Raw genomic sequence first — 27,461 nt, forward strand, 5'->3', positions numbered from 1 at the left:
GAACAGCCACTCACACTCTAGGACCTTTGATAATATACCCATTGACAAATAATTTGTGCATGATACATAATTAAAAATAACTTTATATTTTTGACTACATGCTGCTTTAATGGATGGAGGCCTGCAGAACAAGAATATTATAGGCAGAACTTTCTGGATATAGAATTTATTATCCAAGAAGTTAAAAAAAGATTGCCTTGCTAATCTTATTAATTTGTAAGGTGCTGTGAAAAAGTTTTCGCTTCTCCAAGGTGCACAACTTAAATAATTTTGTGATATTTCAATTATATGTTGACCAGATATCATTAAATGCATGTTCCATGCCAGGTGCTGTATTAGTTACTGGAAATAGACCCCTCAGGAAATTTGGCAGACTCTGATCTTTAGTAATTTACTGGTAATAGAGAGAAAAATAGACAATGAGATTAAGTAAGGGTGTGGTGAGTACCCAGGTAATTTTCTACTCCACCTTAACACACAAACAGAAAAGTGCACAAAACATCAATATATAATATTAATTTGATACCCCAAAGCAAACTGCTGTGTAAACACTTAAGTAAAAGAAATAAAGCTTTGCCAGCTGCCGAAGGCCACCATATGTTCTTTGTAATGACTACATCCTCCCTATTGATAGCTTTCCTGTAACTTTTAATACCTCAGATAAATTCATCTGTGTTTTTATGTATTCAGAGCTCAAGCCCTTTGTTGATTATATGTATTGCAAATATCTTCACATTCAATGACTTAATACTATTAATGGTATCTTTTTGATTAAGAGAGGTTCTTAATTTTTAAAATAGCTCAATTTATTAATTTCTTTCCTTTATGGATAGTGCTTTGATTTGAGAAGATTTTGTCATATTATGACTCTGAAGATCTCCTATATTATATTTTGGGTCCTGTATTGTTTTGCCATTCTCTCTTAGATTAAAAATCCATCTGAAGCTAATTTCTGTACATATTGTACAGTAGGGAGGCAATTTCTATTTATTTTTTCCACAGAAACTTGGAATTTTGATTGAAGTTGCTTTAAATGGTATCTTTTTAATATATTTTTATTGATTTTGTACAGAGAGGAAGGGAGAGAGATAGAGAGCTAGAAACATCGATGAGAGAGAGTCATCGATCAGCTGCTTCTTGCACACCCCCTACCGGGGATATGCCCGCAACCAAGGTACATGCCCTTGACCGGAATCGAACCCGGGACCTCTCAGTCCCCAAGCCGACGCTCTATCCATTGAGCCAAACCGGTTTCGGCTAAATGGTATCTTTTTAAAAATCTTACTTACTCTTTGCTATTGGTATGTAAAAATAATTAATCCATTTTGTGAGGATTTTTTTTTATATGCACTCATATAGTCTATGAATAGTTTGTTTTTCTTACTTTCTTTTTCAAAGTTTATACTTTTTATTTCTTTATCCTGTCTTATTACACTGGCTGGAACCTCAAGTGCACTGTTGAACAGAAATGGTCATGGTGGCACCTTTGTTTTGTTCCTGCTCTCAGAGGGAAAACTCTTAACACATCACCATTAATATGATGTTTGCCATAGTTATTTATTTATTTATTTATTTATTTATTATTTATTATTTTAATAGATGCCTCAATCAGATGAAGAAAGCCACAAAGCCTACCTGGGTTTACCTAGGCTCTCCCTTCTTGGAAGATCCTAAACTCCAATTCTTTTCCTCTGAAGGCTTTGATATCGGACTTTCAGAGGCTGTGCTTACTAGTAGGCTGAAAGGAATTATCCATTTTACCACTACCAGAAGCCTACTGTTATATTTTCACATATATTACCTTGAACTGAAGGCTCACCCATTGATATAAATACTTATTACATCTTTAGAAATGGTTCAAAATCTTGTGGGGATATCTGAGAAGCTGAAAACCAAGCTTTTAGTATTTTAATTAATGTATAGCACTGCTTTCAGATAATTAAAAAATATTTTTTAAAGAAAGCATATAAATATAATGCTTCTCAATTGTTTTATGACAACAGATTCAAAAGAATATTAATGGTTCTGCTAATAACTTGCCTGACACCTTGCCTGACCTACCAGTCTCTCTGGTTCTGACTTCCTTGATCGTGGTTGACATTATTGAAAAACTCAGGATATATCCTCTTAGAGGGAGGCAAAAAAGTAAGTATTCTTTTATAAGGATAATTTTTTTAAATAAGTTTGACCTATTGTTCACTTTCCTGCCACCCTGTTATCTATTGACATGTTTAATGATAACTCCGTAAAGCTAAAATTACAGATAGAAGATTACAAATGAAGATATCTAAATATAATTATTTTAAATTTACTTTGATAGCTATACAATTATTTTTGTTTCTAATTTTCATTTTGATAATACTAATAAATGAATAAAGGTACCAAATATTTAATACCAAATTTTAATGTTTAGCAAGAAAAGTATCTAAGTAAGTTATTATAGCTTTTTGTTTTTATGAACTCTTAAAACTTTATTCCTGGCTAATGTGGCTCAGTTGGCTGGGCATCATCCCATGCACCGAAAGATTGCTGGTTTGATTCCAGGTTAGGGCACATGCCCAGGTTGCAGGCTCAATCCCAGGCTCAATCTCTCCTCCCTTCTAAAAAAAAAAAAAATCAATAACAATTATTTAAAAATACAAAAATGTTAAGTTTAGATGAATATATAGTTTACTATAGATACTTTTGACACAGGAATCAATATGACTATTGCAGTTATGTCCTGTATAATTATTTTTTATAGTAGATTGCTAAAAAGCTAAAGATCACACAAAAACCAAGATATGCCACATTTCTCTAAAGGGATCAGTCAAAACTAAATAATATTTAGTTGTTTTTTTTTAAACTATTTTATGAATTGAGTATTTTGTTTGGTTAGTACTAAATTCCTTCAACTTTCATTGCATTTCATGTGATAGTGTCTGTGTTTAATTCACAGTATTTGTGTGATACAGTTATTGCATGGTTAAGACTTTATATTTGAAATGAGTGGGTGTTGACTCATCACTTCCTGATGGGCTGGATGGGGTAAAGTGAATGAATCATAGGAGAATGCTTGGAATAATAGGCATGACTACTACAGCCAGGAAGGGAAGACCCAGAGACTCATTTTATGGGTTATGAGCCACCACCCTTCCAGTCAAAGTGAAAAGCAAAACTGAGGAAATCTGGCACTCTGAGCTCATATGTCGTACTTTGTCCTTTGGTGAGAAGTGATGAACTATTATGTTTAACACACACAAGTGACAGGTCAGATAAGATGGCAGCCAGTGGCCATCTGTTGAGGAAAAGGTGCTCCCAAGTTACATCTGCCCTTCACTGTCAAGTGTATTTTTTTTAACTGAGGAGACTTGGGAATTGTCAACCCTCTGCTACTTCTCTAGGCTCCTTAGTTGCATCAGTGTATTTTGAAATTGCACTTTTTTATTTTTATTGATTTTAGAGACAAAGAAGATGTGAGAGAGGAAGAGAGAGAGAGAGAGAGAGAGAGAGAGAGAGAGAGAGAGAGAGAGAGAGAGAGAGAGAAATTTGTAATTCCACTTATTTATGCATTCATTGGTTGCTTTTTTGCTTGTTCCCTGACTGAGGTCAAACCTGCAACTTTGGTGTGTTGGAATTATGCTCAAACCAACTGAGTTACGCCAGGGTCTGCACTGTATTTAATGACTGTATTCCATGTGAATGTGAATTTTTCTGTTCCTACTTTTTAGGGCAATTTTTCTTGAAAATGCACATTTATATTTTTGGGAAGAAGTTGTTGGAATTTTATATTTTAAGTGATGAGTTGGATGTTTAAAGGGGAAATTTGCCTGTGTCAGAAGTCCTGATGACACTGAGAATGGAAATAAGGAAGCACACTCCAAAGAAAAAGTCAGTCTCAGGGAGAAGACACCAGGGCATCTTACATAACTGCTTCTCCTTCAGGAGTTCCTCTCTGTCCAGATTTAAGAGGGTTAATATCTGTTTTAATAGCTCCACCATTTAAGTCACACTTTAAGAAAAACTAACATTCACTCAAAATGCCTTTGTAAATATTAATTATATATACGTACATCTAATTTTTATGGAAACTTTGAACTCAAATAGTCTCCAATACTTATTTTAACATGCATATTAATATAATAAATTATGTGAATTTTGAATCCATGATTATTAATTTTGAATCCAGGAAATCTGATTATCCTCTGGGACTTAAAGTAATACACAAATTCATTGACATATAAATTGTACTGCATAAATCTTAAAGTAAGCAAGTGTGCTATAAAGATGGTTTCACTGCATGTGGTACTTCAGAGTCAAAAGAAGTACGGGAGGGTGGGTGGCAAGCAGGTTTGGCTCCCTTCAGGCTTGCAGCAGCTTTGACCTTCTGCTGATGAAGCTAAGGTCATTTCCAGTGCCTACATGCTCTTGCACTAACCCAGCCACCTCAGTTCCAAGTCTGACCGTCATGTAGCTTTTTCTTTTCTGAATTAAAAAAAGAAAAGTTATTCTTGCTCAGTTGGTTGGAGAATCATCCCTGACTGATTCAATTCCAGTGAGAGACATACCTAGGTTGTGGGTTCGATTCTGGGCAAGCATGTAGGCAATGGATTGATATTTCTCACATCAATGGTTCTCTTTCTCTTTCTAAAGTCAATGAAAAAAAGTATCCTCAGGTGAGGATTAAAAAAAATATATCTATGTATATAATAGAGGAATATACAAATTAGCTCGGACAGCATAACATCAAGACCAAAAGCAGGGACCTGAGGCTGCATGGCACCTGGCCAGGGCACCTCAGGCTGCACCCCCTGCTCCAGTGCCAGGCTGGGAGACCTCATACCCCCGTGCCGGGCCAGGGCACCTCAGGCTGCACCCCCTGCTTGGCAGGGCTTTACTGGGGACCTCAGGCCATGCCCTCCACCCCGGCACTGGGCTGGGGGCCCTGAGGCTGTGCCCTCTGCTTGGAAGGACTTGACGGGGATGGGGCTGGCCTGGTATGGGTCTCACCCAATGGGGATGGAGCCGGCTAGGTCTGGGTCTCCTGCATTTTTGAGGTGTGTGCAGGTGGTGGGCGGGGACTTGACTCTAGGTCCCACAGTGCACCCCAGACTTTGGCAAGAGGGAGATTTTTATATACATTTTACTAATTTTCTTTCATCTCTGACACTTCTATTATAGAGAAAAGGCAAATAGCAATATTAAAATATTTCCTCTAATTAATTCTCTTTTAATGTGCACAAATTTTATGCACCAGGCAATTAGTAATAAAAATAAAAGTTATTCTTAATAGGAAATATGCTTATGCTTAAAGTAGTTTTCCTGGACCACGCATCCTTTGGGCTCACTTCCAGTTGCAGTGTTTCAGTATCAAGTGATTACTGTGCCATAACGTCTCCCATAGGAATGTTTTTGAGCTCTAAGACATGGCAGAGCCACACATGTACATAGTCATCTAATAACATTTCATTTAATGCTATAAAATTGTTTTTGCTATATATCCTTTTGCTTAAAGTCACAGAACAATGACAACAAATGAGAACTTACCACAATGTCAAGCCCCAATCTTGTGAAAAAAGAAAAAAAAAGAAAAAAAGGAAAAAAAAAAAAGAATATAATATATAGACTGAATGTCCCCAGCTTTTATTATTTTTTCTTTGCCCCCAGCTTTTAGTAGTATCTGTGCACAAATGAGCATACTAAACATTTCTATCAGAATTTTGCTGGTTCACTCCCAACCTATTATTGTCCAGATCTCCATCTCTCTTCCTTTCCTATTGTTCCCTCTTGCTTTAAAACCAGACCCAAAGCGAGTCTCCTGAGCTCTCAAATGTTGTCTAGACTATTGGCTATCCCATGGGTCCTGCTTTCCTCCCGCTCACCCTCCTCATGCACAGACAGCTTGGTGTGTTATTTTCCTATCACTCTCTGCTCTAAACACTCAGTGCTGCTGCAGCTCGCCTCTGGGATGTTGCCTGATGTTCTGCTGATAACCTTTCCTCTGCAAGTTGGATCCTGACATTCTTCCACAGAGTTCTACTTTCCTAGAGAGGCTGATCAGCGGAATGGAATAGCTATTTTCCCTAGGAAACATAAGCCTCTTAGCCCCAGTGTGCTTATAGACTAGGGTTGGCTGAGCGTCAATGAGTTCAAGTAATGGCCACGTGACTCACCCGAAACCACCATTTCTCCTCCTATCACTAAAGCTTGTGGCTTCTTCCCCCCCCCCCCCCCCCCCCACGGGATCTCATGGATTCTCTTGACACCAAACTTGCCTATATTGTCTGACCCCCAAATTAGGCTCACCTTTAGATATTCTTTCCTGCCTCCTATATAAACCAGCTAATGCAAACAGACTCACAAAGAAGTCCATGGATAGGGGGCACATTTTTAGTCTCACCTGCAGGACTCATTTGGACAGCATGAGCCCTGCTTGCACACCATGCTGTCAGCGGTATAACAGAGTAATAGTTCAAATACTTTGGGGTCACAGATGAAGGAAAGCTTTATCTTGTTCAAGGGTTTAGATGTACATGCTTTAGCAGTAAAAATAACTTCAGTTGGATTTCAAACCCTGAATCGACAGACATTGCTGAAAGGAAGTTGCCTTCTTACCATCAACTACTGTTTGTTTCCAATGGTCAATTTGGAAATCTAGAAAGCTCCTTCCAGAGTTACTCGGAAAACTTCTGGATGCCCCAAGTCCTACTGAAACCAGATCAACACAATTTTTGCTTTTCAGAAGTTAATGTTTTATGTAAGATTTCATTTGAAAAGTGGACTTCTGCTAATGATTGAAAGCCATTAATGTAGGCCTCCGTTTAGAGTCAGAGGCTGTATCTATTTCTAGGGTGATACTATAACTTGGGGGACCGATTCTCTCTCTAGTCTCTGGCTCTCTGGGAATCATAACACAGCACCCCGTAGGGATAAAGTGTGTCCACATCCAAAGACTTTTGGCTGCTGCTGCTCTGGGTTACAATACAATGCAACACAATGTAACACCACACCACACACCAACACAACACACCAACACAACACAACACAACAAACACACAATTGCTTTACAGATAGAGCAAGCCCATGCCAGTAGAGTATTCACACACAGGTTTGTATCCCAACACATACAAAACCCAGATAGCTTTTTTTTAACATTTCATTTTGAATTGTCTTATTTCTAACATTTTCTGTTTTTCCAAAATAGTACAAATTCATTTAAAATGTCAAAAAAGAAGAAAATAGAAAATAACCATACTCCTACACACTAGAGATTTATAATTAATAGCATCTTGATTGGCATTCTTCACTTAAGAAAATCTATTTTGTAATTTCCTTTTTTTCTTAACAATATGTTGTGGCATCATTCTTGTTATTACATCTGTTTCTGTTGTGTCATTGTTATTGGGTGAATAATATTCCATTATATTAATGAACCATGACTTATTAAGTGATACTGGAGTTGGGATGTGGATAGTCAGGGAGTCTGTGTGTAAGGGGGACCCTGTGCTGGGTATGGGAGTGAGAAGCCACTCGGCGAGGTGACTAGCCAAGCAGAGGCTGAGGACAGAGAGAGTTATGTTCACAGCAGTTATGCCTCTGGACGACAGCTGAGTGATATCAGCATGTTGACTGCAGTGTCCTCAGAAGACCCTGAGCATTTGCACATGTCCGCACTCCTTGGCAACAATGCTTTCCAGAAGAAAGGGACTATTGTGGACTGGCTGCACATGCAGGCAAATAAATACACAGGAGGTCGTGGGGGATTGTACAAACAGGGTGGCAAGATAGTTTGGCTACGTAAGGGATATCAGTACTGTCAGAAACGACTTGCTAGAGGTGAGATCAACAGGCTATTTGAGTAGAAAACATCAGAGCTTCTCAGAGGAGTTGGTTTCCACTATCACATCAGTAAGAGGTGCCAGATACACAGTGTTGGCAGTGTAAGGTTTACAAATAAATCTGCTCACAGTGGCTCTAGTCCAGTTCCTTCTGTGCAGTTTCTTTAATACCCAGAGATGTGGGCCAAGTACGGCAGAACCTCAAAGCATAATGCTTACATCTTAGGGAAAATGCCTAGATGTACGATTTCTGGCTTCAAGTACATGCAAGGCTTTAAGGTTTTTTGATGTGTCAATCAATCAATGGCTTCTTCTAAAGAGTGCCCTACTTTACCCTATAAATAGCAGTGTCAGAAAACACCTGTTTCTCCTCAGCCTTGTAACATTAGATGATTTATTCCTTTTCATCTTTGCTAATTTCATAGGCAAAATAGTGTCTTAATGTTTTCCTAATTTGCTTAAAGTAGTTCTGTGTTGCATACTTCTCATAGATTTATTGGCTATTTGTGATTTAAAGAAATCATATGTTTATATCCTTGATCTGTTTTTCTGTTGACACATCCATTCTTTTTTTTTTTTTTTTGAGTACTGATTCATGAGTTCTTAAATAGTAAGAATTTTAAGCTTTGTATGTCCTAACTTACCATATATTTCAGGCATATAGGCCTCTTAATTTCATTATGGTGTTTTGCTACAGGAAAGGTTTAATTTTGATACAATCCAGTCTATTAATATGTTCTTTATGGACTCTTTCATGTTATGCTTAAAAAGTGTTGTTGTTGTTGTTTTTTTCACTTCAAGGTGATATAAATATTTACCAATTATTTTATCAAAATATTTTCTAGCTTTTTAATTGAATTTATTGGTGAACACAGGGTGACATTGTTTTTTAAAAATATATATTTTATTGATTTTTTACAGAGAGGAAGAGAGAGGGATAGAAGAGGGATAGAGAGTTAGAAACATCTAAGATAGAGAATCATCGATCAGCTACCTCTTGCACACCCGCTACAGGGGATGTGCCCGCAACCAAGGTACATGCCCTTGACCAGAATTGAACCTGGGACCTTTCAGTCCACAGTCTGACGCTCTATCCACTGAGCCAAACCGGTTTTGGTGTTTAATAAAATTATAGAGTTTCAGGGGATAATTCTATAATACATCATCTGTATAGAGGATTCTGTGTTCACTTCCAAAGTCGTTTCCTTCCATCACCATTTATCCTCCCTGTACCCTCTTCTATTTCCCTCCGCCCTCTTTTCCTCTGGGAACCACCACAGTGTTGTCTGTGTCTATGAGGGTTTGGTTTTTCTTTTTTCTTAATCTCTTCACCTTTTTCACCTAGCACCCCAATCCCCTCCCCTCTGACAGCTGCCAGTCTGTTCTCTATCTGTGAGTCTGTTTCTATTTTGTTTGTTAGTTAATTTTGTTCACTACATTCTACCTGTGAGTGAAATCGTTGGCACTTATCTTTCTCTGATTGGCTTACTAATATTTTGCTTAGCATAATGCTTTCCAGGTCCATCCTTGCTGCCACAAAGGGTAAGATTGCCTACTTTTTAAGACTGAGTAGCATTCCATTGTGTTAATGTACCCCAGCTTTTTTTATCCACTCATCTACTGATGGACATTGGGGCGGTTTCAAATCTTGACTATAGTAAATAATACTGCAATAAACATAAGGGTGCATATATCTTTTTGTATTAGTGTTTGGATTTCTTTGACTATATTTCTGGATTTGGAATCACTGGGGTTATAAGGCAGTTCCACTTTTGTTTTGTATTGTCCCTTAGGCTCTCCTCCTGCTTTTTAATTTTTTTTTTTTCCCCAGAAGCTGCTCTAATTGGGTATTTTTTTTTCCATCTTGTCTTCTAGCTCACTGATGCGGTCCTCTGCTTCTTCTAGTTTTCTCTTGATGCTTTCTATTGAGTTCTTCATAGTAGCGATGTCATTTTTCATTTCTTCTTGGTTCATCTTCATTTCCTCCTGGTTCTTCTTCAATTCCTCTTGGTTCTTCTTCAATTCCGTTTGGTTCTTCTTCATTTCCTCTTGTTTCTTATTCATATCATCAAATTTCTCTCCCATTCTTTTTAGCCATCCTATGATCATTACTCTGAATTCTTGCTCTGGTAGGTTGCTTGCCTCTAACTTGTTTACTTCCTTTTCTGGTGATGCCTGCTTTTCTTTCATGTGCGGGCTATTTCTTTGTCTCCCCATGGTCTCTCTTTTCAGGATGTCTGGTTATGTGGTGTTCCTTCTCCTTTCCGTGGGTGACCTAAGAACTCCTTTGAATCCACGTGTTTGCGCCGATTGGGGCATCACAGCTACTCGATGGTCTCCTCTGCTGTGGGTTTTCCAGGTCTCAGAAAAGATCCTCCTTTCCTGGTAAGATGGCGCAGCCTTCCCTCAGAGCCTGTAGCTCTGGGAGAGGTCTCCGCCTCCGCAGTGCTGGCTGCTTGGTCAGGAAATCCTTACCTTCCTTTAGAGTTCTGCTGCCCTTAGCTGCCAATCAATATTCCCTGAGTGACTCAGATGCTGCTTTTATCTGTTCTGGGACCAGGGTCAGAACAAGTCCGTCTGTTCGGTCGCCATCTTGTCTCCTCTCTGTTTAACCACTTTTAATTTTTTGAGGAAACTCCATACTGTCCTCTACAGTGGCTGTACCAGTCTGCATTCCCACCAACAGTGTACCACGATTCCCTTTTCTCCACATCCTCACCAGCACTTGTTGTTTGTTGATTTGTTGATGGTAGCCATTCTGACAGGTGTGAGGTGGTACTTCAATGTGGTTTTAATTTGCATCTCTTTGATGATTAATGACATTGAATATCTTTTCATATGCCCATTGGCCATTTGTGCATCCTCTTTGAAAAAGTGTCTTTTCAGGTTTGTTTGTTGTTTTTTTTTTTTGCTCAATTTTAAATTAGATTGTTTTTGGTGTTGTTTTATGGCTTCTTTATAAATTACAGATATCAATCCCTCATTAGATGTATTATTGGTGAATATGTTCTCCTATTCAGTGGGTTGTCTTTTCATTTTGTTGATGTTTTCTTTGCTGTGAAAAAAAGATTTTGTAGTTTGATGTAGCTCCCTTAGTTTATTTTTTATTTTTTTTTTCCTTGCCTGAGGAAATATATCAGAAAAAATATTACTATGAGAAATGTCTCAGATTTTACTGCCTATTTTTCTTCTAGGACATTTATGATTTCGAGTCTAACATTAAGACTTTAATCCATTTTGAGTTTATTCTTGTGCAATGTGAGAAGGTGGTCTAGTTTCATTTTTTTTGGCATGTATCTGTCCAATTTTCTCAACACCTATAGACTATATTTACCTCATTGTATGATTTTGCCTCCTTTGTCAAATATTAATTGACCATAAAGGCATGGGTTTATTTCTGGGTTTTCTATTCTGTTCCATTGATGTATGTCTGTTTTTATGCCAGTACCATGCTGTTTTGACTACTATGGCCTTTTAGTATAGTCTGATATCAGGTAGTATGATTCCTCCAATTTTATTCTTCTTTTTCAAGATTGCTGTTTATATTCAGGATCTTTTATAGTTCCATATAAATTTTTGGAATACTTTTTCTAATTCTGTGAAATATACCATTGCTATCTTGATAGGAATTGTTGAATCTACATATTGCTTTGGGTAGTATGGATATTTCATAATCCCCACTCAAGGACATGCTGAGAGAAAGAGAGAGAGAGGGAGAGAGAGAGAGAGAGAGAGAGAGAGAGAGAGAGAGAGAGAGAGAGAGAGAGAGAGAGAGAGAGAGAGAGAGAGAGAGAGAGAGAGAGAGAGAACACCTTTTGCACACTCCCAGGCTGGGATCAAACCCTCAACCCAGGTACATGGCCTGACTGGGAATTGAACCAGCAACATTTCCGTGCACAGGATGATGCTCAGCCAACTGAACTACTCTGACTGGGCATATGGATATTTTAATGGTGTTAATTATTCCTATCCACGAACACAGTCTATACTTTTACTTATTTGTATCTTCTTCAGTTTCTTTCTTCAGTGTCTTGAAATTTTCCTAATACAGATCTTCTACATCCTTGGTTAAATTTATTCCTAGGTATTTTTTTAATGCAATTGTAAATAAGATTGTTTTCTTATTTTCCCTTCCTGGTGGTTCATTATTGGTGAGTAAAAATGCAACTAATTTTAGATATTTATTTTACAATATATCCTCCTACTTTACTGAATTTATTGACCAGTTCTTAGTGGCTTATTGGTGGAATCATTAGTGTTTTCTACATACAGCCTCTTATCAAATGCAAATAAGGATATTTTTACATCTTTCTTTGTATACCTTTTATTTTTTCTTCTTGACTAATAACTGTGGCTAGTATTATGTTGAGAAAAGTGGTGAAAGTGGCCAACTCTGTCTTGCTCCTGATTTTAAGGAAAATACTTATAGTTTTTTGCCTGTTGAGTACAATGTTGGCTGTGGATTTGTCATATAAAGCTTTTATTATGTTGAGGTATGTTCACTCTACTCTTACTTTGCTGAGAATTTTGTGTTTTGTTTTTTAAAAAAATAATAAATGGGTGCTGGATTTTATAAAATGCTTTTCTGCATCTGTTGATATGATCATGTGGTTTTAATCCTTTCTTTTGTTCATGTTTTGTGTCACATTTATTGACTTGTGGTTATTATACTAACCTTGTACCCCAGAACTAATCCCACTTGGTAATGGTGTATAATATTTTTAATGTATTGCTGGATCCAGTTTGCTAATATTTTATTGAAGATCTTAGCCATCTATATTCATTAGGAATGTTGTCCTATAATTTTCTTTCTTTGTGGTAACCTGATTTGGTTTTGGAATAATACTGGTCTTCTAAAATGAGGTTGAAAGTCTTCCCTCCTTTTGAATTTTTTGAAATAGTTTAAGAAGGATAGTTGTTTCTCAAAAATTATTTCATATTTAAATATTTAATGAAGAGGTTGGAGTCTCTGTAGGGTAGGAACTCATTAATTTATAGGCAACGAATAAATTAGACATGATCATCAGTATATTTATTTATTTGATCTGGCAAAGCTTTTAAATCCCTGGCTTTATTGTATTTCTGTCCATTTCACCTGATAATTTCTATAAAAAGCACTTACCGTATTTTTCGGACCATAAGACGCACCGGACCATAAGACGCACCAGTTTTTAGAGAAGGGAAATGAAGAAAAAAAGATTCTGAAACAAATAGTGTCCTAAAATATTTTATGTGCATTAAAACCCAACATCACAGTCATAAACACATGTAATCAACCCTGTAAAGTAAACAGCAGCATTTAGAACCATTTTAGAGCCGGGCAAGCACACAGAGACCACACAGAGCCGGGCAAGTAAAAAAACTTTTTTTTTAAAGTATATGTGTAGGCTATATTTGGACCATAAGACGCAGGGACTTTTCCCCCCCACTTCTGGGGGAAAAAAGTGCGTCTTATGGTCCGAAAAATACGGTAATAGAGTGCTTTAAAAATATTACTGCCACCCTAGCTGGTTTGGCTCAGTGGATAGAGTGTTGGTCCAGGGATTAAAGGGTCCTGGGTTTGATTCTGGTTAAGGGCATATACCTTGGTCTCAGGCAACCAATCAATGTTTCTCTCTCTGTGTCTTTTCCTTTCCCTTTCACTCTCTCTAAAAAAAAAAATATATATATATCCTTGGGTGAGGATTAACAACAACAAATATATATCAATGCCAATCATAGTCACAACAGATGAATTGAATTAGAATCTCTGGTGATGGGACTTAGAATAATGTAGACTTTAAAAAGAAAACCTCATTGAGTTCTGCCATATCTCACATTAAGATCTGGCCAGTAGTTGAATGTCATGAATCAGGAGGTCATGGTTCCACTCCTGGTCAGGGCACATGCCCAGACTGCAGTCTCAGTCTCCAGTAGGAGTCCTGCAGGAGGCAGGTGATTGGATGATTCTCTTGTCATTGATATTTCTATCTCTCTTTCTCTCTCCCTTTCTCATTGAAATAAATTTTTAAAAATGTTTTTAAGAAAGCAGTTGTTCTCACTTTGAACTGCAGATCATAGTCACCTAAAGGGCTTTAAATTCTTTTTATTTCTAGATGGCTCCCCAGATAATTAAATCATGATTTGGGAAAGTGTGTGAGAACCAGGAACTAGGTGATTTCTAGTGTGCAGAGTGGAGGAGTAAAAAGAAACAGGGGCGATTTACACCTGATACCAACAATATCTTTGTGAAATAGAAGACAGGTTATCTGCTGAAAACAATGGTGATGCATGAACAGGAGAGAATCTGCAATCGGATGGGCAAGGTTTGGAGTAGCTGCTGTGGGGAAGGGAAACAGAGTAGGTCAGGGTTAGTGAGATGCATAGATGAACACTGATTAGAGTATAGAGAAGGGTGGGAAGCAGGATTTTGTCCTGAGTCCAATCAAGATTATGTGATTTTTCTTCAATGATACTCAGAAATCTGGGCATTGACTGTAGGACTGATCCCAGTTGGGAATTCTTAGAGCAGGAATAGAAGAAAGATCTGTTTCTGAGTTATTTTACCTCCCCCCCCCCAAAAAAAAATAAACCACCCCACATAATTTCTTAAATGAATGGCAATGATGATTTTTATTGAATTTCTAAGCTATTTCCAGTGAATCACCACCTGTTAAAATATATGCAAGAGGCTCTTACCCACAATGTACCCACCATAATCACCAGAGGAGTCTTTTTTTATTTTTTAAAATATTTTATTTTATATTTTTTATTGATTTCAGAGAGGAAGGGAGAGGGAGAGAGAGCTAGAAACATCAATGACGAGAGAGAATCATTAATTGGCTGCCTCCTGCATGCCCCCTACTGGGGATTGAGCCAGGAATCTGGGCATGTGCCCTTGGCGGGAATTGGACCTGGGACCCTTCAGTCCACAGGCCGACACTCTATCCACTGAGCCAAACTGGCTAGGGCCAGAGGGGTCTTTTCAAAACACATTGGCAGAGCTCTGCCTATTGATCAGCAGCACATCAGGGGACAGCTGTTGGACCTCAGCATAGATGACTGGCATTCCTAGATGAGCAATTTCTGGCTCAAAAACGTGCAAGGTTTCAAGGCCTGGCATCTGTAACTTTTTAAAAGTTCCACAAGAGTACATCTATAAAATGGAATACTACGTTGTGGTAAAAAAGAAGGAATTCTTACCATTTGCAGCAGCATGGATGGAACTGGAGAGCATTATGCTAAGTGAAATAAGGCAGTCAGAGAAAGATAAATATCACATAATCTTGCTCATTTGTGGAATATAATGAACAACATAAACTGATGAACAAAAGCAGATCTAGAGACAGAGAAGCATCAATCAGACCCTCAAACCTCAGAGGGAAGGTAGGGGAGGGTGCGGGTAAGGGGGAGAGATCAACCAAAGGACTTGTATGCTTGCATATGAGCCTAACCAATGGACACAGACACTGGGGGGTGGGGGTGAGAGCTTAAGTGGGGGATGGGGGGCCAAGGGGATAAGGACACATATGTAACACCTTAATCAATAAAGAAAAATAAAATAAAATAAAATAAAAGTTCCACAAGCAATTCTGATGTCCATCCTGAGTGAGAGACCTTGATTATAGGAAGTAGGAGGAATTGGGATGAATAGCAAGTTAAAAGCTGAAAGAACACGTCTACATTTTTAAAGGAACCTCCTTTCCAGATTTCCTTGAAATGGAACACATCACACCTTAAAATAGAATGTGAGAGATTCCAGAGACAGTAAAAGAAAAAAAGAGGTGGGTGGAGGGGAGAAAAAAGGATGCTGGTTTTCTCTGGAGAAAATGAATAGCATTTTGAGTTCCCCTTTGCTTCTTTTTAAAAAAAAGCTTATTATACAATATGAGCCCAGTGTGTGAGCTGGGTTTCAATAATGTGTTTTGCAATGTGTTTAGAGAGCACATATGAGGAACACTGTGTCCAGCGCCATGCCTCGGAGGGGGGTATTTCCTTTCCTACCCTCTCTTAGCTCTTCAGAAGAGGGAAGTTTCAGGAACCTGTATCAGCTCTAGATTTTCATCCCCTTCTCAGGAATAAGTAGCCACTTCCCAGAATGGAGTGATACAAGGGAGAACTTCTGATTTACACATTTCAGTGAAATAAGCTGTCAGGATAGGTCAGTGTGGATTGGGCCAGAAACTATATTACAATGATCCCTAAAGACATGGAACATCCAGGGTTGTCAAATCAGGAACTAGGGCTTCCTCTGATTGGGGCAGCTTTACATGATTTTTAACTACTTGGCATTTGGAAAAAACTGAACAATTTTAGTATATAGTATCAGATTCTTGAGAGTTGCAAAGTAAATATTTAAGGGAGATTGATAGAAACAGGGAAACAGGAATGTAGAATGCATACTTTGTAACATCAAGCCGTGTTCTTTGTATCACTATTCACCCAGAAAAGTTCATGGCCCCTGCATAAATTAATAATCGTAATGCAAATAAACCTATTTTTCTTGTTCTCCAAAAGTGAAATATTTCCTATTGCGCACAACAAACAAGTCAGGACATAGCAATCAGCTGCTAACAGATTCACTGCTAGTATTAGTGGAGAGAAATGTGCGCCTGCGCATAAGGTAGGTGCGTAAGGGAAATGAATACGATATGACTATAGTAATCAGTCATTAGCAAACATTGTAGTTCATTATTAATAATTATGTTAACAGGATATTGTAAAAATTAAGTTACACAATTTTTTAAAAAAATTTCTTACATCCCATTATATTGACTGGGCCACAAAAATATTCGTTGTGGGCTGTGAATTTGACATGCCTGATCTAAGTACTTAACTAGCAGAGGCATTGCAAACCATTTCAAAGTCAAGAGTTATTTATATTTGGAAATATATGCTTTTCAACACTTGACCTGTATATGTTTCATCTAAATATTTATATAAATACATATTATATTTCAAATTAATGATTATTATCTCAATTAGCATAATTAACACAATGATAAGTTATGGTATCTATTACAACATATTAATATGAATATATAAAAATACAAAATATATAAAATAATTTTATATATTATATATAAAACTAATTTTTTGTATTTATAGATTGTAAATCAAATCATATTCTCTAGTCTAAACACATATCAACTAAGGAGAATGTCAGAATATCCCACATGAAAAATTGAAGATTAAAAATTCTAGTTTAGAAAATTTTCTCAGGCAATCTTCAAAAATGGAATATTTTAAAATCTACAGCACTATCAGTTTTTAGCAATTCTTGTCCCTGGTTGGATGAGCCTACAATTTCACATTGCCTAGACTCTAGAAATGATATGTTTATTCATTGTCAGATTGATGCAAGTGCCGGACAGGGAACTGAAAGTGGGTCTTAGGCCTTGTGAATTCACTGGATAACAATGGAATGCCTTCCTTAAAGTTGCCACAACTCTATGTATGCCTATGGGCTCTTCCAGGATGGATGATGGGTTGAATACTTGTCTTGAACTCATCATTATTATTATTTACTAGAGGCCCAGTGCACATTTGTGCACGGGGGACGGGGTGTGTGTGTGTGTGTGTGTGTGTGTGTGTGTGTGTGTGTGTGTCCCTCAGCCTGGCCTGCACCCTCTTGCAGTCTGGGACCCTCGGGGGATGTCTCAGGCTTAGGTGTCTGTGGGAGTGGGCCTAAGCCAGCAGGCAGACACCCCCGAGGGGTCCCTGAGCTCACCAGCCAGAAGCCGGGCTTGCTGCTCCTTAGCGCTGCCTGATAGGCGGGAGAGGCTCCTGCCACCGTGCCAGCCTGGCTTCTGGTTGAGCGGTGCTCCCATGGGAGCACACTGACCACCAGGGGGCAGCTCCTGCATTGAATGTCTGCCCCCTGCTGGTCAGTGTGCATCATAGCAACCAGTCGTTCAGCCATTCAGTTGATTTGCATCTTAGGGTTTATTATATTGGATTATTCACTAGAGGCCCAGTGCATAGATTCAAGCACCAATGGGGTCCCTTAGCCTGGACTGTGAGGATCAGGACAAAACTGGCTCTATAACATCCCCCTGAGGGGTTGTGAGAGGTCACAGGCCAGGCCAAGGGACACCACTGGTGCACTATCAGGGGAGAGACCGATATTGTAAATATCAATTTTACAATATTGTGAATACCTAATATCCAGGGTGTGTCCGGCCTGTCATGCCCCATCCTTATTGGCCAGATCCCAGCAGCAAGCTAACCTTCCGGAGGGAGAGTCTGCCTCCTGGTGGGCAGTGTGCATCATAGTGACTGGTTGAACGGTCGAATGGTGGGACACTTGGTGAACACTTGCCTCTAATTTTGCACACAAGCAGCAATGTTTGGTCAATATTTAAACAACTGTCTCTCTAGACAGAAAGAAAGCTCTGGTTTGTAGAGTTTTCCCCTTTTTCTGGTGTGAGTCGTCTCAGCATGGTCAATTTCAAGCTATTCATGGTGCTGATACAGACCATGGAATTGGACAGAGATGCCCTCAGTAGGCTCTTGGCAACTTCTGTGAGCTGTCTCTGCCTGCACAGGGTGCGTCTGTGGGACAGCACTTTTCTTTGCGATGTGAACAGGCAAATAGGAGAATTAAACTCTGGCCTTGGTTAGGCTCTATAGTGGGACACTATTTCTCAAGCTTTTTGTTCTCTCGGATATATGAGATCCTGGGTAACAGTGTAGCTATAACCAAACTGTAATTACTCTCGCTATTTATCGCATCCTTATATTTTCTATTCTATTCTAATTTAGTTAGAGCTGTACATGGTTTAGCGATTGCCACTTGTTATTTATTTACCATACACATGGCCATGTCTCTGTCAGGCACTATTTTAAATGCTTTCCAAATGCTGACTGTCTCCTTCGTCATGGCCACCTGAGAGGGGGGTGCCGGGCTCTGCAGGGTTCCTCGGCACTGATGTCTCTTGTTCTTCAGGCCTCAGATGTGCTGCCAGAGGGAACAGGCTATCCGCGGTGCAGTGACGTCAATCAATGGACAGTGACAAAATAACAATGCTTATCATCTGTCCTGGTGTCTATTTTAATTTATTACTTTCTCTCTTATTCTCTAAGAGTATTGCGACTAAAAGTACTTTGGATCTTTCATGTTTTAAAAAAAAATTTAATAAGACTATTAATTTTCTACTTTTCCAGATTTTTTCCCCCTAGAAGGTTATGTCTAAATCATTAGCATTTAACTTTCTCTGGAACATTTTCCTTTAAAAAAAATTGATTTTGGGCAGTCTTAATAAAAACTTGCCAGAGTTTTTTCTGAGTGATTCTATAATCTGACCTTCTAGTTGTTATGAACTGAGTAACAATTTCTTATCAGCTCCCTCTGCAGCCTCAGGAGCCTCTTTGCCGAGATCACCATGACTTCCCTGGCTCCTCTGACTTCTGTTCTCCTCATCCGTTCTCCATGAAGTTTAGAATAAAATACAGACACTTTATCAGAGCCTGTAAGGATCTACAAAATCCGACTCGGACACGGCCAGAGTGGTCTAGTAGTTAAATGTTTGAGGTTCACAGTCTGGTCTCTCTCCTTGCCAGTTGTATGTCCTTGAAAACAATTGTTCATCTCTTTGTGCCTCAGTTTACTGATCTTTAAGATGGGAAAACATCGTATCTATATCATAGAGTTCTCATAAAGATTAAGAGAATTAATGCCTAGACAGGGCTTAGAGCAGTGTTGGTATATAGAAAACTTAAATAAATATTAGCTCCTCTGTGCTGCTCCAGCTCCTCTCACTCAATCATTCCACGTGAAAGATTTTACACAAGCTCTTCCTATTACCTGGAAGTTCCTTTCTCCATTCTTCACCTATTTCATTCCTACTTACTCTTCATGTCTCTGCTTGACTGTCACTTCTCAGGTGAGCCTTCTTTCACCCTAATTCAGACCCGATGTGATAGTGTTCACATCACAGAACTGACCTTCCTTTAAAGTCCTGCCACAATTTATTCTGAGTTCATCGGCGTGACCACCGGAGACAGGTGGTGGAGGCAGGGCTGTTTCCGTATTGCTTGCTGCATCATTATCTATGCCCAGCCTAAGCTCCGGACAGCTCTCTGCAATCTGCCTGCTCATATCAGGTGCGAGCCTAATTACCGCTGTTTTAGTATTAGCTTCATTTCTGCCTTGATTTTAGGCACTTTTCCTTGTGATTCTTCTCTTTTTATTTAAATAACTTTTATTCCTGTGTGTGTGTGTGTGTGTGTGTGTGTGTGTGTTAATATTCCTTCCATTGATTTTTAGAGAGAGTGGAAGGGAGTGAGAGAGACTGAGAGAGAAACAGCTATGTGAGAGAGACACATGATTGGTTGCTTCCTGTATTCCTACACATGCCCCTACTGGGGCTAGGGATCAAGCCTGCAACCGAGGCGTGTGCCCTTGACTGGAATTGAACCTTCAGTCTGCAGGCTGATGCTCTAACCACTGAGCGAAACTAGCTCGGGCTCCTATTTTATTTTTAAAAAGGGAATACATACCCTAGAAAATTCCTCACTACTTACTTGTTAAGTTGTGCTTGTGTTTTCCTTGTAAGCCATCTAAAACTTCTGGGAAACAAGTTAGAGAGAAATACATCATTTTAAGAAGTAATAGAGTAAAATAGGTATGAGTTTCCTACTTAAATATTTATCTGTTGTATCAAAATTACATTTCCTTAATTATTTAGCTTGCACAGTGAAGGCAAAAAAGTTGTTTTGGCGACTGGCATCTGATGTGGGGAACTGTACAGAATGGCCGCTATTTTTAGTTTTTATTGGGCAATGTGAACCACCAAGTGGATCTCTTCCTTCATGCTGATATCTTCTATGGATTTTTGCACAAAGCAACCTTGCCCTACCCAAACAGAACACTAACAGCTAGCAATAATAGCACAATTAATTTCAGCTGTAAGTGGAAATTTAAAGAAAAAAGTAATTCAGAGGGAAACTAATCATGGAGCCAAGGGGGATCGTATTAAATACAGGAAGTTTACATTGCCTGCGGATAAATTTGCTGGTCCATTCTAACGACCAAATGCTTTCTTGATTTGTTCAACTTTATCATAGCCTCTTAGGCCAGGAAAGCTCTCCAGCTAATAAGTCTAGTGCTTCTCACTTGGAAAGAGGACAGCAGAGTCCCTGTAACCCCAAACCTAAACTGGCCTCTATTGAGCTGTGGAGCGATAGGAAGCTCCAGGCTCAGCTTTAACCAAATATAGGTGGATCGGGGCTTTAGCATTTCATGAAAAATTAACTCTGGCTAAGAATTCATTGTACATCCAACAGCTCACAACTACAGATCTTAACATTCTTACAGACTGTTTAAAAGTGTTAATGTGTCACTTCTTAGATTGCCACTTCCTGGTGTTGAAACAATGCTGAACTGGCAATCATCTTCCAAAGCCCAAATTATACACAGTGTTCCACATGTTGAAAAAGGAATTTGGATCTTCCTTAAACAATGTTATCTTCTAAGAGAGCTAAAGGAGAGTTCTCTAGGACATGACATCCACTAAAAAACATTTTTTATATTCACATATATATTTTTTTGTAAAATGAGAGCTTTATGCCAGTGGGCATCTGCATTTAAAAAGGGATGACTTTATGAACATTAAAATAATAATAGTAATCCTATATAATAAAACCCTAATATGCAAACTGACCAAATGACAGAAGGATCGGTGCTATGACTTGCACTGACTACCAGGGGGCAGATGCTCAATTCAGAAGATGCCCCCTAGTGGTCAGTGCACTCTATTTGGGGCAGTGTTGCTCACCGCTGGATAGCCCAGCAGCAGTGGCGGGAGCCTCTTCCACCTCTGCTGCAGGCTAGCGGTAAGGAGCAAGGGGTCTCAGACTGTAAGAACCCCGGACTATGAGAGTGATGTCTGATGCTGGCTTAGGCCTAGGAGGTACTGGGCCTAAGCTGGCAGGCAGGCATTCAGACTTCGAGAGGATGCAGGCCAGGCTGAGGGACCACCCCCCTGCCTGCCAGTGCACAGATTTTGTGCACTGGGCCTCTAGTTAGTATATAATTTTCTCCCTTAATTGAGTATTGTTTATTAAAATGATACTCATTCATGCTATGGTGACATTGAAGGTTGGTAAAGAAGTTTCTAAGGGTCATGGATCCTGCCTTTTAATTTATGAATGATTCATACCAAAGTAAGTAATATTTCATCAATAATTTAGATTATCTTTTCAGTTTACAAATATACTCACTCACAGTTAAAAATTTTAGTTAATAGTATAAAAAGAAAACAGATTTGTCATTAAAAAATACCTATTTATAGTAATCAAACATTTTATTAATCTTTAATCACAATAATGCAAAATGTTTTTACTTTATCTCAATATATTTCAACAAATTTTTATTGATTTTGTTTAATTTTTATAGATATTCAATCTAATGACTCCCTTTAAATTTTATCTTACCAAGTAATATAGAAGCTCAGCATATTCAAAGTAAACTGCTAAGGCCTGATAAATTCTTAGCAGCAAAAATGATGCTTAAGTGGTTAAATGTTTAAAAAAGTAACGTGCTATAGCTTTTTCATGCATAAAACCCATACCATCAACATTGTTAGTAAGTCTTGAGATTCGAGGATCTCTTCATAATCCCCTAACCTCAACACCCACGTGAACACAGAGAGGTGTGCAGGAACTCGGGTGCGCACGCGCGCACACACACAACGTAAGGTTGATGAGAAAGTACCCTACTCATTTAGATGACTGGTATGTTGATCAGGCATAGTCCATGGCCACAAATAAGATGTTTGTAACCAATGTTCAAAAACTTTGGGGAAAAACAGGTTTAAAATCAAAAGTTTATTTGGTAATTGCAGTTTGCATTCAATATCATTTTGTATTAGTTTTAAAATATTTACGGGGATGTAAAGTACAGCACAGAGAATATCGGTTTAAAAATCTTGGATTGAGAATGTCACCCATCACTAGCACTTTCTCATGGTTAAATAGCACCAAACTCCAAACCCAAAGATCTTGGTTGAGGAGAATTCTGTGGGCCTCTTATAAAATGACAAGATTGGACCATTGTACTTTGATTGGACCAGTTAGCTAGATTCACCTGCTTTTATGATATATTTGTGTTTATAGTTAGCACGTGATATGTTGCCTGTAGGTAGATAATAGCAGCCATAAAGTTAAGAGTTTCTAGATTGGAGTAAGACAAGTCTGGGTGTGGATTCCAGCTCTGCTCATTCAGTACTAACTGTGTAATTGAATTTAAGTGTTATTCTACCTTTTGCCCCCACACCCTTCCATGTTTATAAAATGGGATAGTGACCTCTGTCTCTCAATTTCTCTGAGGATTTAATGAGAGAATATGTGAAAATGCTTAGCTTAGGAATCAATAATGGCTCTTACTGTGAAATGGTAAACATGACTTAGGATCCACAGCCAGGATCCAAGGACACGGATTTTGCCTGTTTTTTCCATATGCGACCCAGTGCTATCTTGACATTCGATGTGTAAAACAGACCTGAAATAAGAGAATACTTACCATTTTATTTTCAATTTTAAAAATAAAAATGTTTCAAGTTATATGAACTTTAAAATTTAAAATCTATACTAATAAAAGGGTAATATGCTAATTAGAGTGGATATCTTCTGGATGACCATCTGGACATCCTTCTGAACAAAGCCACTGCAAGGGCCAGACCCAGGCTCAGGCAGCCGTGGGCAGTTGAGAAGGGCCCAGTTTCAGGGCAGCAGTGGCAGAAGCAGTGGGGTAATTGGAGCAGCATCTTCCCCTGATCCACCAGATTGCCTCCCCCAGAGAGGCTAGACTGCAGCTTAGGCTGGGAAGGCCAATGCAGAGGCAGTTACGGTTGATCAGGCTGGCAGAGGAACAAGTTAGGGTCAATCAGGCTGGCAGGGGGGCAAGGTGGGGGTGATCAGGCCAACAGGGGGACAAATTAGGGGCAATTAGTCAAGCAGACAGAGGGGTGAGGGCCAATCAGGCAGGCAGGCAGGTGAGCAGTTAGGAGCCAGCCATCCCTAATTGTGAGAGGGATGTCCAGCTGCTGGTTTAGGCCCAATCCCTGTCTGAATAGGCAGCTAGACATCCCCTGAGGGGGTCACAGATTGAAGAGAGTGCAGGCTGGGCTGAGGGACCCCTCTCCCCCCCATGTACAAATTTCATGCACTGGGACTCTAGTCCTAATATATAAAAACCCTTAGTCTGCCATGACTAGAGGCTCGACCAACTGGAAGTCAGTCCTGCAGTCAGTGCTGGGTTGCTGATTGCTGTGGCAGCAGGTACTGACTGACTGTGGAGATGGATGCAAATCAGGCCCAGAGAGAGACCTGTAGAGAGAAGCATGGTCTGATCCATAGCCTCTACAGCAGCTGTTGATCAGCACTTGCCTCTTTCTCTCCGCCGGGCAAGCAGCTATGCCTCCGTTTCTCTCCAGGCCTCCATCTGGGCTGCTGATCAGTGCCACCTTTCTGATCAGACCCTGTTGATAGGCCCAGAGATGTTGACTGGCATAGAAACCAACCAACCAATAAGAACCAAATCTGGGTGAAGTGTGAGGAGCCAATGGCTGCCTAGGAGGTAGAGCTTTTGATGCTAACTGGCATAGAAACTGACCAATTAGAACCAAATCTGGGTCAACTGTGAGGAACCAATTGCTGCATAGGAGGTGGAGCTTTTGACACTGACTGGCATAAAAACTGACCAATCAGAACCAAATTGACTGGCAGAGGAGGGCAATTGAGGGAAAGACCAGACCTGCAGGGGAGGGCAATTGGGCGTGAGATCAGGCCAGCAGGAGAGGCAGTTGGGGCAACCAGGCTGGTAGGGGAGGGTAGTTGGGGGGGACCAGGCCTATAGAGGAGGGCATTTGGGGGCCATCAGGTGGCAGGGGAGGGCAGTTGGGGGCAATCAGGTCAGCAGGGGAGCAGTTAGATGTTAATCAGGCCGGCAAGGGAGCGGTTAGGGGGTTATCAGGCTGGCAGGCAAAAATGGTTAGGGGCAATCAGGCAGGCAGGCAGGTGAGCAGTTGGGAACCAGAAGTCCTGGATTGTGAGTGGGATGTCTTACTGCCAGTTTAGACCCATTTTCTGAGGGATTGGGTCTAAACCACAGTAGGACATCCCCTGAAGGGTCCCAGATTGGAGAGGGTTCAGGCTGGGCTGAGGGACACACACCCCCATGAACAAATTTTGTGCACCGGGCCTCTTCTAAGTAATATAAACATGTTGCAGGTAATGAAGATACGCACATCTCCGCCACCACTTTGCAACGCATAAAAACTGTGACGGATCAAGAGAGGCAAAACGAAGGAAACCCTGCGCCTCCCCAGCCAGCCCCAAGGACCACAGCATCAGCAGCCACAACATGGAGCCCCGCCCCTGTGCAGGCCCGACCCGAGGAGCCCGAATTTCAGTCCAAAGTCCTGAGAGCCATGTCCCAGCGGGACACTCGTGCGGAGATTTTCCTGTGGAGCTTTCTGTTGTGGTCTGACACCATCGAAATGGTGCGTGTGGCCGGCCACCAAGCTGTGTACAAGTCAGCCTGGGTCTACCCAGTCTACCTGTTCAGTTTCATTTCTCTCCTTCGAATTATATTCACTCCCCAGAACCCTCTTCTAAATTCCCTGGGCATCCTGCTCCAGGATTTACCCTTTATTTTTGTCAGATTTAGCTTAATCATTGACCTGGGAACTATCACACCCGTATTGGGCCTTTGTAAAAATGTACTGGTGACTCTCTCTTACGTTTACTTCAATTACTTAACCAAATACAGGATTTTCTCCTCCTTTGAATTGTCTTCATTTTAAAAGGAAAAATGTAATATAATTAAACCTCTTTATAATGCATGTGTATACATTTGTAATCTTATTCTTTTCTGTGGTATATGTTTTTGCATTATATAAAGAAATGAAACTAGATTGTAAAAAATAAGCTATTTTTTTAAAAATGGTACCATCAGTTTTTTAAAATGTGTATAAATGGTGCTAAATTTAAGTAAATTTATGTCCTTATAAGTTGACCCCTGCATCTCAAGAAAATAGTAATTAATTTTCATTATTTTTGTGTACTTTCTTAAAATGCTCTTTAATAAAGCCTGTAAAACAAATGAGAACATGTTTCCCCACTAAATTCAAGAGTAAGATTTTTCTTACTTAATTAAATTAATCATATTATATTAAATATCATTATAGGAATTAAATAATTAAAATTAATTTCTAGAAAATATACCTGGAGTTATTGAATAACTTTTAGGTTATACTTTTTAAAAATCTGAATTGTAGTTTTAGGGTCTCCTTCAAACATAGAATAATGTTCTTCATCCCACTTTGGTAAGTGAATTTTATGTGATTAATTATAATTAATTGATTTCAGCAGAAAAAGCAATTCTGTTTAACAGATGTTTGACTCAATTTAAGGCTTAGCTTTTTCATTAGTACTGAAGTACTAACATAAAATAGTTTAATATAGTAAAATCAAGGTACATCAGCAATACATAGATGAAATTTTATAATAGGGAGCCATAAATTCGAGATGTAGATATCAAAGCAAAATAATGTTTTGTGGAATTTGATACCATCATAAAAACAATCACACAAAAGCCCTGTTTAAACTTGGAAATTCAACTTACAAATGCACTTGTTAGTGTTTTATGTGGTTATTATATAAAATGCATAAGTTGTTGTTAACAATTAGATACATAATTATGCAATTTGCCTTCACTATGTTGGTACACTCTTGAATATTCATAGTAGGGGCTCTTCATTCTGCATGAATTTTCAGATGCTAGAAGGATTTGTCAGAGTCTTATGTGTGCAGAATGTTTTACAGAGCCAGTCTCTTCAATGATCTTTGGGAACAAATAGCTTAAAAGTGTACAACTGACCTTGCCTGCTTCCCCCTACTCTCCACCAATGTCCCCAACTCTCTGTGCTTTCTGGTTTCCCCTCACAACTGTCAGGTCTGTTGGCCGCTGTTCAAAGCTTAGCTTCTGGCTTTGACTTTGGGCAAGTTCTTTGACCACTGTAAGCCCTAGGTTCCACCCCAAAAGATGAGCAATGACAGAGGTGGAGGGGGATGGGAGTGGGTGATAGAGGGAAAGAAGGGATAAAATGAAAAAAAAAAAACTTTTTGAAAAGATACTTTAATAGGGTTTAGAGGATTAAATGAGGGAAGGAATGTTTTCATCACATTGTCTGGCAAATAATAGTAACTCAATAAATGCTAAGTATTTTAATTATACCAAATAAAAGAGAGACAGGTAGCTAAATGCATTGTTTGAATTTTCCTTTTGCATTCTTTTCTGTGTCTCTGCTTACCCTCAAAAATAATAATTTAAACCATGCACTTATGAACAATAATATGTAAAATCTTAAATATACCTTAAGTAATTTTTTTTAATCAAGTAATATTATGTTCCAAAGTGAGAAATGTTCTGAATAGACAGATTAAAGTTGATGTGAGTATTTATTAGGCACTTGAGTATCTCCTATGAGTTCTCATAGAATCCAGTTATAGCACTTTAAGACTTTCACTGTATTTTCACTTTTCTGAGCTACCATTAATTTTTAAATTCCTTAAGGGAAGGCCTGAGGGAATCTTGTTTACCAATGCATCTTTGTCTCTCATTTCATCTATCAATCCAACAGGAGCTTACCCGTATTTTTC

At 39.1% G+C, this 27,461-nt stretch overlaps 1 protein-coding gene across 1 annotated transcript in view; it reads left to right on the forward strand.

The window, feature by feature from the left end:
• TMEM236 (transmembrane protein 236) overlaps positions 1 to 27,148 on the forward strand; it is a 47,138-nt gene extending 19,990 nt beyond the window's left edge. The window contains exons 3-4 of the mRNA XM_036459375.2: positions 2,004 to 2,145; positions 25,029 to 27,148. Of these exons, the coding sequence (XP_036315268.1) occupies positions 2,004 to 2,145; positions 25,029 to 25,603 (717 nt within the window). The 3' untranslated portion in view covers positions 25,604 to 27,148. The remainder of the gene's footprint in view (positions 1 to 2,003; positions 2,146 to 25,028) is intronic.
• The last annotated feature ends 313 nt before the right edge of the window (positions 27,149 to 27,461 follow it).

This window comes from Pipistrellus kuhlii, unplaced genomic scaffold (genome assembly GCF_014108245.1).
Source record: "Pipistrellus kuhlii isolate mPipKuh1 unplaced genomic scaffold, mPipKuh1.p scaffold_m20_p_1, whole genome shotgun sequence".
NCBI classification, from domain to species: Eukaryota; Metazoa; Chordata; class Mammalia; order Chiroptera; family Vespertilionidae; genus Pipistrellus; species Pipistrellus kuhlii.